Source organism: Saccopteryx leptura, chromosome 6 (assembly GCF_036850995.1).
Source record: "Saccopteryx leptura isolate mSacLep1 chromosome 6, mSacLep1_pri_phased_curated, whole genome shotgun sequence".
In the NCBI taxonomy this organism is placed as follows: Eukaryota; Metazoa; Chordata; class Mammalia; order Chiroptera; family Emballonuridae; genus Saccopteryx; species Saccopteryx leptura.
The window spans coordinates 161,517,512-161,533,062 of NC_089508.1; the positions used below are offsets into that span (position 1 = coordinate 161,517,512).

Here is a 15,551-nt window from a genome sequence, read left to right on the forward strand (position 1 = left end):
TTTAAAAATACTTAACTAGTTTCAACCTAATAAATATACAATTTTTAAAAAATTTAAAAAAACTTACTCTGATCATTTTTATGTGCCTGTTTTAGAAAACCTAAAATGTGTAAATATCTATAAATATTACTTGTAATCCTAACCCTTAAAGATAACCAGTTAACACTGGAGCATTACTTTAGTCTATTTTTGTTTTATGGGTGTGTATACATTTTTTACACAAAACCATATATGGCTGCAGTCGAGTGTGCTTTTTTTTTCACACAAAACATTGTCATATTTCTTCAAGCTGTGTTCTTAATGTTATTTTTACTCACTGCATAGTGTGGATCTATCAATTTTTTCACCTATATCCCTCTTGTGATTCGATTTTAACTTTTACACTATTAAAGAATCCTGTGCTATAAATGAAAAAAAAAAACACAAATGCCAAATGCCTTTTTTTAGGCCATTGACATCTTAGCCACTCCTGCTTGAAGATCATTTCTTTTGCTCTTAACATACACAGAACATATACATACTCTTTAGCCTTGAAAATGAGTCCCCATCTACTTCATTCTTCCTCTCATACATAGTATCTATGAATCACATACCCATGAGTCTCAGATTTTGTGAAATGTCCCTCTGGCAGGCCCTGGCCAGATGGTTCGGTTGGTTAAAACATCCTAAAGTGTAAAGGTTGCCAGTTCAATCCTCGGTCAGACACATACAGGAACAGTTCGATGTTTCTCTGCCTCTCCCTCCCCACATCTCCCTTCCTCTCTTGGTAAAATCAATCAATAAAAAAAATTTAATAAAATGATTCTCTGGACGGTTTGAATGGGTCACACAAATCCCACCCCTTTCTTGCCCTATGATCGGGTTTATCACTTATTAAATTCCTCAAGGATTTCCTTTTTTAGAGGATGGCAATGAAGTTTGGTTCCCTTCTTAGTTTCACATATACTGATGCATACCTGCTAAATTTGAGTGTCAACTGAAAATAGTTAATTGAACTGGCAATCAGTTTGAAGATAAACTGGAAGGAAGATACAACTTGGGATACTTGAGACATAAGTTACATATGAAGAAAATATTAAAATACTGACAAATGAGATTTTTAAATGGTAAGCTATACCATGTCTTAAATCCAAACAAAAATAATTATAAAGAAAAGGGGTTTTTTAATTGAATAAAAAGAACAGGAGTATTTTTAGAACTGGGCAAATTGATTCTATCATGCATTTGGAAACTGGTAATATTGTGCAAAATTATGAGTCAAAGGAAAACTAGCCTTACCCCATGTGAAAACAGTGCAGAAAGAATAAAACGGGGTGGTTAAAGATTATGTGGAGGCCCTGGCTGGGTAGCTTAGTAAGTTAGAATGTTGTCTTGATAATGCAGTTTTGTTTTTTAGGTGGTTTTTTTTGTTTATTGTTTTGGTTTTTGGGGGGGGGAGAGATTGAGCGAGAGAGACAGGAAAGGAGAAAGATAAGAAAAAGTAAAAGCTGATCCTCTCTGGGTTGCTCAGTGACCTAGAGTGTTGTCCTGGCATGCCAGGGTCATGGGTTCAATCCCTGGTCAGGCACATAGGAGAAGCAACCAATGAGTGTTCAACTAAGTAGAGCAACAAGTTAATACTTCTCAATGGAAATTTTTTTAAAAAGTAAAAGCTCGCCTGACCTGTGATGGCGCAGTGGATAAAGTGTCAACCTGGAAATGTTGAGGTTGCCGGTTCGAAACCCTGGGCTTGCCTGGTCAAGGCACATATGGGAGTTGATGCTTCCAGCTCCTCCCCCTTCTCTCTCTCTGTCTCTCCTCTCTAAAATGAATAAATAAAAAATTAAAAAAAAAAAAAAAAGTAAAAGCTCAATTACCCAATAGATGAATAGACAAAAAATATGAACAGTTGAAAGGGACAGTGGAACATATAGGGACAGACAGGAAGGGAGAGCTAAGAAGGATCAATTCTTTGTTGCGGCTCTTTAGTTGTTCAGTGATTGCTTTCTCATATGTGCCTTGACTCGCGGGCTCCAGCTGAGCCAGTGACCCCTTGCTCAAGCCAGCAACCATGGGATCATGTCTATGATCCCAAGTTCAAGCTGGCAACCCCTTGCTTAGGCTGGTGACCTTAGGATCCTCCATGTTCCAGACCGACGCTCTATCCACTGTGCCACTGCCTGGTCAGGCTCACTGTACCCAGCTTTAATAAATGTACTCTCAAAAAAAAATTAAAAACTGATGCTGACCTCAGTTAAAGCAAGTAAAATCCATAGTTGAGATTCCATTCTTCAGCAATCAGATTTTCAAGTAGATTTGGATAGCAGTTATCAAAGGAATGTGGCAGCAGGCACTCACTTGTTCAGAAAGGCAATGTAGTGTTTACTTTTGTTTTTTTTAAATTTTTTATTTATTCATTTTAGAGAGGAGAGGGTGAGAGAGAGAGAGGAGAGACAGAGAGAAGGGGGGAGGAGCTGGAAGCATCAACTCCCATATGTGCTTTGACCAGGCAAGCCCAGGGTTTCGAACCGGCGACCTCAGCATTTCCAGGTCGACTCTTTATCCACTGCGCCACCACAGGTCAGGCTACTTTTGTTTTGAAAACTAGTTTTTAAACTTAAGAAAGTCTATACTCTGACTTAACTAATTCCAATGCAATTGAAAGAATGTTTTGTGATTTGCCCTGGCAGGATAGCTCAGTTGGTTAGAACATTGTCCCAATACACAAAGGTTGATGGTTCTATCCCGGTCAGTCCACATACAGAAACAGATTGATGTTTCTGTCTCTCTCCCTTCTCTCTAAAAATCACTATATATTTTATTTATTTATTTATTTATTTTTTTTTGGTATTTTCTGAAGTGAGAAGCAGGGAGGCAGAGAGACTCCCGCATGTGCCTGACCAAGATCCACCCAGAATGCCCACTAGGGGCGATGCTCTGCCCATCTGGGGTGTTGCTCTGTTGCAACCAGAGCCATTCTAGCACCTGAGGCTGAGGCCATGGAGCCATCCTCAGCATCGGGGCCAACTTTGCTCCAATGGAGCCTTGGCTACGGGAGGGGAAGAGAGAGACAGAGAGAAAGGAGAGGGGGAAGAGTATAGAAGCAGATGGGCACTTCTGTGTGCCCTGGCCGAGAATCGAACCTCAGATTTCCACACGCCAGGCTGACGCTCTACCACTGAGCTAACACTCCAGGCCCTCAATACATTTTTAAAAAGACTATTTTGTGATGAGAATGTTATATAATATTCCTATATTTTAATATTAAGAACACAGTTATGCCTGCCTGACCAGGCGGTGGTGCAGTGGATAAAGCATTGCACTGGGACGCAGAGGACCCAGGTTCGAGCCCCTGAGCTCACCAGCTTGAGCCCAAGGTTGCTGGCTCGAGCAAGGGGTCACTCAGTCTGCTGTAGCCCCCTGGTCAAGGCACATATGAAAAAGCAATCAATGAACAACTAAGGTGCCACAATGAAGATTGATGCTTCTCGTCTCTCTTCCTTCCAGTCTGTCTGTCCCTCTCTCTGACTCTGTCTCCATCACACACACACAAAAAAAGAACACAGTTATGCCGACCTATGCTGGTGCAGTGGATAAACCATCAACCTGGAATGCTGAGGTTGCCAGTTGAAAACCCCAGGATTTCCCAGTCAAGGCACAGAGGAGAAGCAACTACTGCTACTATGAGTTGATGCTTCCCACTCCTACCCTCCTCCTCTCCTTCTACTAAAATCAATAAATAAAAACTTAAAATAAGAAGTCATACTCCTTTATTTACCAATTGTCTATGACTGCTTTTACTCACAGAGACCACACAGCCTAAAAGTTTAAACCTTTGTTTTTGTTTTCTTTTGTTTGTTTATTTTGTGGGGTTTTTGCCTTTAAAAAAATTTTTTTTTAATTGTTTTTATTTTTCTGAAGTTGGAAACGGGGAAGCAGTCAGACAGACTCTTGCATGCGCCCGACCGGGATCCACCCGGCATGCCCACCAGGGCATGCAACCAGAGCCATTCTAGCGCCTGAGGCAGAGGCCATAGAGCCATCCCCAGCGCCTGGGCCAACTTTGCTCCAATGGAGCTTTGGCTGCGGGAGGGGAAGAGAGAGACAGAGAGGAAGGAGAGGGGGAGGGGTGGAGAAGCAGATGGGCACTTCTCCTGTGTGCCCTGGCCGAGAATCGAACCCAGGACTCCTGAACGCCAGGCTGATGCTCTACTACTGAGCTAACTGGCCAGGGCCAAAATTTTTTTTAATTAATATTTTTTTCTTCTTTGCTAAGTAAGAGGAGGAGAGATAGAGAGACAGATTCCTGCATGTGCCCCAATTGGGATCCACCCGGTAGCCTTGTCTTGGGCTGACGCTCTGCCTTTCAGAGCCATCCTCAGTGCCTGGAGAGAATGCACTTGAACCAGTAGAGCCATGACTATGGGAGAGGAAGAGAGAAAGAGAAGGGGGAGGAGTAAAGAAGCAGATGGTTGATTCTCCTGTGTGCCCTGACCAGAAATCAAACCCAGGACATCCACACACTGGGCTGATGCTCTACCACTGAACCAATCATCCAGGGCCATTTTTTTTTTTTTTTTTTTTTTTTTTTTTTTGCCCTTTTAAAAATATTTATGCCTTACCAGGCTGTGGTGCAATGGATAGAGTATCAGACTGGGATGCAGAGGACCCAGGTTCGGGACCCCATAATCGCCAGCTTGAGTTGCGGGCTCATCTGGCTTGAGCAAAAAGCTCACCAGCTAGGACCCAAGGTCGCTGGCTTGAGCAAGGGGTTACTCGGTCTGCTGAAGGCCCGCAATCAAGGCACATATGAGAAAGCAATCAATGAGCAACTAAGGTGTCACAACAAAAAACTGATGATTGATGCTTCTCATCTCTCTCCGTTCCTGACTGTCCCTATCTATCCCTCTCTCTAACTCTCTCTCTGTCCTGTAAAAACAAAACAAAACCAAAAAAAAAAATTCTTATGTGTAAAATTCCATTTGTCCCTCTACAGAAATTTTGCCTGCTCACAGCTCTAGAAGAGCACTGTATAATAAAAATTTCTGCAATGGCAAAAATGTTCTCCCAGCTGTCCACTAGCTAAATGTAGATAGTAAGATTGTGAAAGGAAGTGCAGCTTATGTTTATTGAACAGTGGAAAGTGTAGCTCTAGAAAACAAGCGGTTTATTTTGAACTACACTTAGTTTTACGTGTTTTGAATAATACATACATGAATTTTTTCTATCACTTTTGAATGGCAGAAAATAGGAAAATATCTAAATTGCAAATTGGAAGAACACTGGTTAAATTTTGTGCCATTCATATAATGGAGAATCTAGGCAGCTTTATTGGAAGATAACCAAAGAAGTAAAACAACAGTGTATAATCTTAAAAGCTTTGTTTAGTGTATCACTGCACAACAAACCACCTTAAAACTTTGTACTAGTTGATTGGGCTCAGCTGGGTGGTTGTGTTTCATGTGGGTTTGGCTGAGGCTACAGCCATCTTCAGGCTTCAGTGTGCCTGGCAATTGGTCCTGGTTATCACCTGGGAGCTCAACTAGGGCTGTAACCTGAAGTGCTTTGGTTCTTTTAATGTGGCCAATTCTCACTGCATTGCAACTGGGTTCCAAGTGGGTAAAAGCAGAACTTAAAAAGTCACTTATAGCCTGACCTGTGGTGGCGCAGTGGATAAAGCGTCAACCTGGAAACGCTGAGGTTGCCGGTTCTAAACCCTGGGCTTACCTGGTCAAGGCACATATGGGAGTTGATGCTTCCTGCTCCTCCCCCCCTTCTCTCTCTCTCTCTCTCTCTCTCTCTCTCTCTCTCTCTCTATCTATATATCTCTATCTCTCCTCTCTATAATGAATAAATAAAAATCTTAAAAAAATAAAGTCACTTATACATTCTATTAGTCAAAGCCAGTTTTAGGGCCTTTCCAGATTCAGGTAGAGGGGAAGTTGATTCCACTACTCTGTGAGAAGAGTGTAATTTGTGGCTATGTTTAACTCATCACATGAGTACACACATACAAAATGTTCATATGTTTATAGAAATTCCATAGAATACATAAGAAGTGGTTGATAGTGCCTGTCTTTATGTAGAAAAATAGAGGCTGGGGAAAACTGCTTGTTGTATCCTTTGTATATTGTATGTATTACATATTTAAAACCTTTTTTCTTTAGCGAGGTGGGGCGTGACAGACAGGAAGGGAGAGAGAGATGAGAAGCATCAATTATTTGTTCCGGCACCTTAGTTGTTCATTGATTGCTTTCTCAAATGTGCCTTGATCTGGGAGGTTCCAGCTGAGTCAGTGACCCCTTACTCAAGCCAGTGACCATGGGGTCATGTCTATCATCCCATGCTCAAGCCGATGACCTTGAGGTTTCAAACCTGGGTCTTCAGCCTCCCAGACTGATGCTCTATCCATTGTGCCACTGCCTGGTCAGGCTATTTAAAAACTTTTTAAGTCCCTCTCCACCTCTACCCCCATGCCAATGCTGAAAGAACCACTGGTTAACAGTTTGTTTTTAAATAGCCTAAGGTATAAAATGACCTGGTTCCAGGGTATTAAATCTGATTTAAAATAATTAGTTGGTGGACTTCCAGGTCATTCTGAGACCACAGCTCTGCTGAAGGCAGTAGGGTATAATGCTCAAAAGCTGGATTTAGATTTATATGGAACTGGGTTCAAATCCTGGCTTTGTCTCTATTTAGTTTCATAACCTTAGGCAAGCTTTAAAAAAGGTTTTTAGCCTGGCAGTGGATGGAGGCCTCTACCTGTGGTTTGAGACTGTGGGCTTGCCCAGTCAAGGCATATGTGAGAAGCAACTGCAAGTTGATGCTTCCTGCTCCCCCCTCCTGCTGCTGCCTTCTCTCTCTCTCAAATCAATAAATATTTTTTTTTTTGTTAGAAAAAAGAAGCAATTGCTTTATTTTTCATAGAAAATATATAGTATAACATACTTTGATACTATAATTGTAAAAGAAAAAACTCTCAGAAAGGACAATATTTAAATTCTATAAAAATAAATAAAATACAATGAAAGTGTAAACTCAGAGCACATTGTTTCGAAATACAAATTAAGAATTAAAAAACCAAAATGACAGACTTGTGCTAATCTGCTTAGGAAGGCATAAATTGTTAATCGGGCTCCAGACAACTTTGTTTAATACTAAGTTTAATAAAAAGTCTGCCTGGAGGAAGAAGAGGTCTCCTGGCCCTGTTTTGAAAGCTGGGCAGCTCTATTTAAATGCTTAGTCCCTATAGCATTAAGGAAACCATTGATAAAGTATCCTTTGAAATTGGTTCCTTTTAAAGGAGTCAGAATTATTAAAAGTAAATTTTTTTTTTTTTTTTTTTTTACAGAGACAGAGAGAGGGATAGATAGGGACAGACAGGAATGGAGAGAGATGAGAAACGTCAATCATCAGTTTTTTGTTGTGACACCTTAGTTGTTCATTGATTGCTTTCTCATATGTGCCTTAACCGCAGGCCTTCAGCAGACAGAGTAACCCGTTGCTCAAGCCAGTGACCTTGGGTCCAAGCTGGTGAGCTTTGCTCAAACCAGATGAGCTCGCGCTCAAGCTGGTGACCTCGGGTCTCGAACCTGGGTCCTCCGCACCCCAGTTCGACGCTTTATCCACTGCACCATCTCCTGATCAGACAGTAAAATATTTTTAAAAGGCCTGACCCGTGGTGGTGCAGTGGATGGAGCCTTGACCTGGAATGCTGAGGTTGCCAGTTCAAGACCCTGGTCTTACCCTGCCAGGGCACATACAAGAAGCAACTACTGTGAGCTGATGCCTCCTGCTCCTCCCCTTCCTTTCTCTCCTCTCTCTAAAAATCAATAATTTTTTTTTAATTTAGTGAGAGGATGGGGAGGCAGAGACAGACTCCAACATGTGCTCCCACTGGGATCCACCCAGCAAGCACACTAGGGGGCAATGCTTTGCCCATTGAGGGCCTTTGCTCAGTTGCAACCAGAGCCATTTTTTAGCGCCTAAGGTGGAGGCCATGGAGCCATCCTCAGTGCTCAGGGCCAGCTCACTCCAATCGAGCAATGGCTGCAGGAGAGAAGAAGCGAGGGGGAGGGGGTGGAGAAGCAGATGGACGCTTTTCTTGTGTGCCCTGACTGGGAATCAAACCAAGGACATCCACATGTTGGGCCAACACTCTACCCCTGAGCCAACTGACGAGGGCCAAAATGTTTAATTTTTTTTTTTTCTGTATTTTTCTGAAGCCGGAAAGGAGGAGAGACAGTCAGACAGACTCCCGCATGCGCCTGACCGGGATCCACCCAGCACGCCCACCAGGGGGTGACGCTCTGCCCACCAGGGGGCGATGCTCTGCCCCTCCGGGGCGTCGCTCTGCCTGGACCAGAGCCACTCTAGCGCCTGGGGCAGAGGCCGAGGAGCCATCCCCAGCGCCCAGGCCATCTTTGCTCCAGTGGAGCCTCGGCTGCGGGAGGGGAAGAGAGACAGAGAGGAAGGAGGGGGGGAGGGGTGGAGAAGCAGATGGGCGCTTCTCCTGTGTGCCCCGGCCTGGAATCAAACCCGGACTTCTGCACGCCAGGCTGACGCTCCACCACTGAGCCAACCGTCCAGGGCCTTTTTTTTTTTTTTTTTTTTTTTTTTTTTTTTAGCAAGACAAAAGGACGGACAGCAGGAAGGGAGAGAGATGAGAAGCATCAATTCTTCGTTGCAGCACTTTAGTCATTCATTGAATGCTTTCTCATATGTGCCTTCACCTGGGGACTGGCTGCAGCTGAGCCAGCGACCCCTTGCTTAAGGCAGCAACCCCACCCTCAAGCTGGTGACCCGCGCTCAAAGCAGCAGCCTCGGGGTTTCAAACCTGGATCCTCTGCGTCCCAGTCTGGTGCTCTATCTACTGTGCCACCGCCTGATCAGGCTGTTCCACTTTCTTGTGCACTCATTGGTTGGTTCGTTTTTTGTTTGTTTGTTTGTTTGTTTGTTTGTTTGTTTTTGAAAGACAGGAAGAGGGAAAGATGAGAAGCATCCATTTGTAGTTGCAGCACTTTTCATTGTTCATTGATTGCTTCTCTTATGTGCCTTGACATGGCAGGGGGAGCAGAAGGGGGCTCCAGCCAAGCCAGTGACCTCTTGCTCAAACCAGCAACCTTGGGCTCATGTCAATCATCCCATGTGCAAGCGTCAACTCTGTGCACAAGCTGATGACCTCAGGGTTTTGAACCTAGGACATCAGTGTCCCAGGTTTATACTCTATCCACTGTGCCACCACTGGTCAGGCTGATTCTCTTTTTATTTTTTTAATTTTTTTTAATTTTTAATTTTTTAATTTATTTTTTAATTTATTTTGAGAGAGAAGGAGGAGAGAGATGAGAAGTATCAACTTGTAGTTGCTTCACTTCAGTTGTTAATTGATCATGGGTTAATTCCTAATATGAGCCCTGATCAGGGATCAAACCTGCAGCTTTGGCATATCAGAAAGAAGTTTTAATCAGCTTAGCTACCTGGCCATGGCTCTTAGGCAAGTTCTTTAATCTCTTATGTAAAACAGGAATAATAGCATTTAACCCTCAAAACTGTAATTATAATGCATTATCAGCTGCTTAGTGATTGTATGGTGCCAAAATGTATCCTCAGTCAATGTCTCCTATGCTCAAAACTTCAAAATGGTCTTTTCATTATCAGCTCAATACCAGGCTATTCTGTTATTTATTTAAAGGTTTATATAATGTAGTTGTACCAAACTTGTCATTTAAACTTATCAAAGTCTCAGCAGACATTGCTTTGTAGCCTTTCTTACCATCCCTGGCACATACCACACCCACACACTGCAGTAACACAAACATGAATAGAGCTCTTCTCTACTCACAGCCAGGCCCACCTTAAGGCCAGTCTCCTCAATCAGTTGTCCAGTCTCCTTAATCAGACCAGGATGGTCAAGCTGGTCATCTGTCCTATCTTTCATTTTATCCCTGACTCTTACAGTGTCCAATGAAGTAGGCATTTGATTACTGAAATCCTGTATTTGGTTTCCAGTGTATCTTTTTGCTGATGAGACACTAAGCAGATCCTTAATAAATAGTAATTACTCAGTTGAAAAAGTTTGCCTTTTCTTCTTAAAATCACCAGATGGCATTACAGCCTTAAACCAAAGCATGAATAAGTGCATATCTGAACTAAGATGCATTTATGTTTCTGTCTCTGGAGGAGCGCAGCTTCTTGTGTCATTTAAGAATTGGGGGACAACATAAAGGGAAGTCTTAGCCAACATACATAAGCTAGAATCAGAGGCTCAGTAGAAAACATCCCTGGTTTTGAGTGGAAGGAAGACCCAATATTCACTGGAGAATTCGGATCCCCAAAATTTCATTCCAAAACTATGTAGTGTGGGCTTAAACATTTATTCAGGGGAACCCCAGGTGTTTTTCGTTTTTGACAGGGACAGACAGGAAGGGAGAGAGATGAGAAGTATCAATTCTTCATTGCAGCTCCTTAGTTGTTCATTGATTGCGTTCTCATGTGCCTTGACAGGGGGCAGAGGACCCTTGCTCAATCCAGGGACCTTGGGCTCAAGCTGGTGAGCCTGTGCTCAAGCCGGATGAACCTGCGCTCAAGCTGGCAACCTCGGGGTTTCGAACCTGGGTCCTCCATGTCCCAGTCTGATGCTCTATCTACTGTGCCACCGCCTGGTCAGGGCAGGGGAGCCCCAGGTCTTGACATGCCTTTTCAAAGCCTGTAGAAAATCATACAGCATACATTGTAGTTCCACTCTTTATAATGATTAAAGTTTTCCCTGGTACAACTCTAAACCTCTCAACAAATGACTTAGTTATAGAAAATTGAAGTCACCTGACTATAATTCCCATCTCTCTTCAAACCTAGTGAAAACTCAGCATCATCCTCTACAAACCTCCTATTACAGTAAAGGTTTATCTCCTGCCAATGCCATTCTTCTAGGAGCATCCATTATGGATTATCCTTCTAGTCCCTGTTTTTTTTTGTTTGTTTTTTAACTAATCTTTACCGAAGATGCCCTTCTGCCAACATAATTGTGCCCAATATTTCCCATAGTAAAACAATAAACATCTCTCAACCCTGCTTTCTCCTCCAGTTTCTTAATAGTCAACCTTTTCTGTATCTGGTAGTTACATCTTCCTGTTTCTCATATACTCAGCACCTCCAGTTTGACTTCTCCCACTTTACTGGAAGGAGCTCTTTTAACAAGGATGCCCATATTGCTAAATCTTGAGAATGGTTTTAGTCCTTGTCTTGACCTTAATAGCATTTGACCCTGTTGATCGTATTTTCCTTTAAATGTTTTGGCTGTCAAGGCAGCACAATTTCTGTATCCTCTCTCTTGCCACACACACACACACTTTGGTCTCCTTTGCTCTACCTGGTTTGGTTCTAAAGCCTTAATTCACCACACTATCAACTTCCATTGCTTCATTCTTATCAAGTAGAATTTGACTAATTCACACCCTTTCCCCTCAGCTTAAGATCCATACATACCATTTTTTTTTTTTTTTTTTTTTTTTGTATTTTTCTGAAGCTGGAAACGGGGAGAGACAGTCAGACAGACTCCCGCATGCACCCGACCGGGATCCACCCGGCACGCCCACCAGGGGCGATGCTCTGCCCACCAGGGGGGCGATGCTCTGCCCCTCCGGGCGTTGCTCTGCCACGACCAGAGCCACTCTAGCGCCTGGGGCAGAGGCCAAGGAGCCATCCCCAGCGCCCGGGCCATCTTTGCTCCAATGGAGCCTTGGCTGCGGGAGGGGAAGAGAGAGACAGAGAGGAAGGAGGGGGGGATGGAGAAGCAAATGGGCGCTTCTCCTATGTGCCCTGGCCGGGAATCGAACCGGGTTCCCCGCACGCCAGGCCAACGCTCTACCGCTGAGCCAACCGGCCAGGGCACATACCATTTTTGACTTTAAAAATTGATGCCAGACTCACCTGACCTGTGGTGGCCCAGTGGATATAGTGTGGACCTGTAGTGCTAAGGTCACTGGTTCAAAACCCAGTCCTGGTCAAGGCATATATCAGAAGCAACTACTGTGAGTTGATGCTTCCTGTTCCTCCCCTCACCCCTTTTCTCACCTCTCTTAAATCAATAAATTAAAATCTTATTTTTTTTATTTTTAAAGATTTTATTACTGCCTGACCTGGTGGTGGCGTAGTGGATAGAGCGTCGGACTGGGATGCGGAAGGACCCAGGTTCGAGACCCCGAGGTCGCCAGCTTGAGTGGGGGCTCATCTGGCTTGAGCGAGGCTCACCAGCTTGGACCCAAGGTCGCTGGCTCCAGCAAGGGGTTGCTCAGCCTGCTGAAGGCCCGCGGTCAAGGCACATGTGAGAAAGCAATCAATGAACAACTAAGGTGTTGCAACGCGGTGAACGCGCAATGAAAAACTAATGATTGATGCTTCTCATCTCTCTCTGTTACTGTCTGTCTGTCCCTGTCTATCCCTCTCTCTGACTCACTCTCTGTCTCTGTAAAAAATAAATAAATAAAATTAAAAAAAAAGATTTTATTACTGATTTTAGAGAGAGGAGAGAAAGGCAGGGGAGAGGAGTTGGGGAAGCATCAACTCGTCGTTGCTTCCTGTATGTGTCTGGTCAAGGCACACCCAGAGTTTTCGAACCAGCAACCTCAGCGTTCCAGATCAAAGCTTTATCAATGCGCCACCACAGGCCAAGAAGATTCTTTTTTTTTTTTTTTTTGTATTTTTTGGAAGTTGGAAACCGGGAGGCAGTCCCGCATGCGCCCGACCGGAATCCACTCGGCATGCCCACCAGAGGGCGATGCTCTGCCTCATCTGGGGGCTTCGCTCTGCCGCAATCAGAGCCATTCTAGCGCCTGAGGCAGAGGCCACAGAGCCATCCTCAGCGCCTGGGGCCAACTTTGCTCCCATGGAGCCTTGGCTGCAGGAGGGGAAGAGAGAGACAGAGAGGAAGGAGAGGGGGAGGGGTGGAGAAGCAGATGGGCGCTTCCTGTGTGTCCTGGCCGGGAATCGAACCCGGGACTCCTGCACGCCAGGCCGACGCTCTACCACTGAGCCAACCGGCCAGGGCTAATAAATTAAAATCTTTAAAAAAATTTTTTTTGATGCCAGACTCAACTTGCCTATTTTCTCCCCAGCTGACACATCTTCCAGTGGCCCTCAATAGCACTAACCCTGGGGTTGTCATTCATACAGAACCCATCTCTTCCTCATCTTCCACATCTAATCAAAGTAACAGGACTAGCTGCTTTTTGTCCTAAATGATCTCCAGGTTTGTACTTTTCTCTAGTCTTCTCCATCTATGCCCCTCTATTATCATCATCACAGTGGACCCAGAATAATTTTTCAAGGATTCGAATCTGACTCAGTACACTGAAGATTTAAAAAAAATTGAGTGCTATTAATCAGGACATGTATTCACTGATTTACCTCAGATTTAAGAAAACGCTCCTCCCTCTGCATTTGCATGAGACCCCAGTGAAATGGCCATTTCCTCCAGCATCATCTATGCAATTCAGGTTTTTCACACGTGCTATCCCTTTGCTCATAGAGAACGTATTAATCTCAACTGTTTTACATTTTGTAAAATTCACCAAATGGTGGTGACGGTCTTTTCGGTGGGATGGGTTCACTTACACCTCAATGACTCTCCTGCACAGAATTCCTGAGAGTAAAAACCAGCCAAAATGGTATCGGTTCCCCCTTCCTGGCACTTCTACGATTTTTCGGCGAATAATCAGAATAGCCTGAGAAGATAGAAACCGGGACTCCTACGACTCGCTCTAACACATATCCAATTAAATTTTACGCCATGCAGTTAAGGGGTTTAGAAAATGTTTTTGTGGGAAATAGGACTCGAACCCGTAGTTTAAGGCTGCCTCCGTATTTCCCGCCACAACCGGCTCCAGGATTAGAGAACAACGACTACTTTCGTGAACGCTAGCTGAAGGGGAGGGACCTGGCGCGCGCAGAAACGAGACCCTTGGTGGGTGGGGGCAAGTTCTCGCGAGAGCACGTTCTTTGGCTGCTGCCGCTGCTGCCACCTCTTACCAGCGCCGTTGCTGCGGGGGATTGTGGGAACCTTCGCGTCCCGCTCGCTAGGCGAGAGGTACCTCTCCTTTTCCCTCTCCCTTTTCTTAAGGTAGGCGTGAAGCGGGTAAGAATTGGGGTGGGGTGGCCGGGGGCTCTCCGCATCCGCGGGGAGGAGGCAGCGACGGCGACAGGGGCTGCGGGAAGCCGGCGGCGCGCCTTTCTTGCTCGTTCCCGCTTGTCCGCTCTGCCTCCCTCCGCGCTGCGTATGTGAGCCGCCTCATCGGCGGCCGCCATGTTAGGAGCGCAGTGGCGGCGCAACCAGCCTCCTCGGGTGGCTGAGGTGAGCGTTTCTGGAGGGAAACATGCATCCAGTCACGGGCCCGGGGTGCAGAGGGAGCGGTGGGGGGCACCGAGGAATGCGGATCGGCCGAGCATCCCGTTTCCTGGGCTTTCTGTTGGCGGGGGCGGGACGACAAGCCCGTTACACGCGAGCTGCAGCGCTGAGGAGGGAGGAGCACTGAAGGCCTGAGGGACCTAGTATCCACAGGGAGTCTGCGGTTTGGGAAGGATAGTTAAGATAGCGAAGTCCTTGGATAGCACCAGTTCCACGCTTGGGTTGGTTTTTTTCTCCCTTTGAGCCTGAAAACTGTGCCCCAAAATGGAGGATTTCGCTGAGTGAAAAGGTTGGCGGTTTGAACCGTGTTTCTTGGTGTCACGGCCTTCTCTCTGCCCATCGCTTCATAGCGCCCCCTTAGACTCCCGTCCCCCGCCCACACACATGCGCGCGCTATTTTAGCCGGACCTCAGGAACAATTCCTCCCTACCCCCAATCGTTTAAAAATGGCCGAAAAATGAAACGTTAACGCTTGTTTTTCGTATTGCGTCGTGGATAAAGAATCCGCGGTACACTGCGAGGCAGGAGTTCTGTTCTTGTTTAGAGAGTCACCTCAAATTCCTTTTTTTAATTAAAATATTGTCAGCCCAGGTTCCTCTAGTGTGAGACCTTCCGGTTTCCAGACAAAGGGTTTGGAGTACCGTGGTGTAGTCGTCGCATCGTTGCTCTTTTCATTGCTAGCGCTGTTGGATGTTATGTGTTCTACAAGACTTCCCATTTACTGTGGAGGGGTATTTCCTAGGTGTTTGTACGGTTCCGTAGGATACTATTGCATCGGTTACGATTTTCCAGCCAGATATTTCTAGAACGGTTATGGCGATTCCGAAATTTCTAGTCTTTCAAGCGTGCTGGAGTAATATGAAGAGTCGCTGATTTCCCGGGTCGTATTCAGGAAATTTTTGTATTGGTGTTGCGTTTTGTTGGTTAAACAGAACTTGGTTTAAGATTTTTAAGTAGTATGGCACATTTTTCTCCCAGATAAATTTAAACAGTTGTATTCTGCGGGCAAAATAATATCTGAGGTGTACACATTCAAAATAAAACTTCCTTTTAAAAATTCAATGGCTAGTCACCTACACAATTTATCGACATAATTTCTTCATCAGTGGTGGTCTTGGAATCAAGAAAGCTTGGAAATCAGGGGGAAGACACATTTCTGTTTCAAAAAAGC

General features: G+C 44.8%; 1 protein-coding gene across 5 annotated transcripts in view; it reads left to right on the top strand.

The window, feature by feature from the left end:
* Window positions 1-13,958: 13,958 nt before the first annotated feature.
* The window catches only part of MATR3 (matrin 3), a 36,785-nt gene continuing 35,192 nt past the window's right edge, over window positions 13,959-15,551 (top strand). Inside the window, exon 1 of one of the 5 annotated variants that reach the window (XM_066344763.1) lies at window positions 13,959-14,062. Coding sequence is in view for 1 of the 5 variants with exons in the window: in XM_066344766.1 (XP_066200863.1) it covers window positions 14,279-14,326 (48 nt within the window). In the remaining 4 variants the exon portion in view is untranslated. Of the gene's footprint in view, window positions 14,096-14,167; window positions 14,327-15,551 lie in introns of those variants that run through there. The other 4 variants (XM_066344762.1, XM_066344767.1, XM_066344766.1 and 1 more) reach the window with 4 other exon arrangements.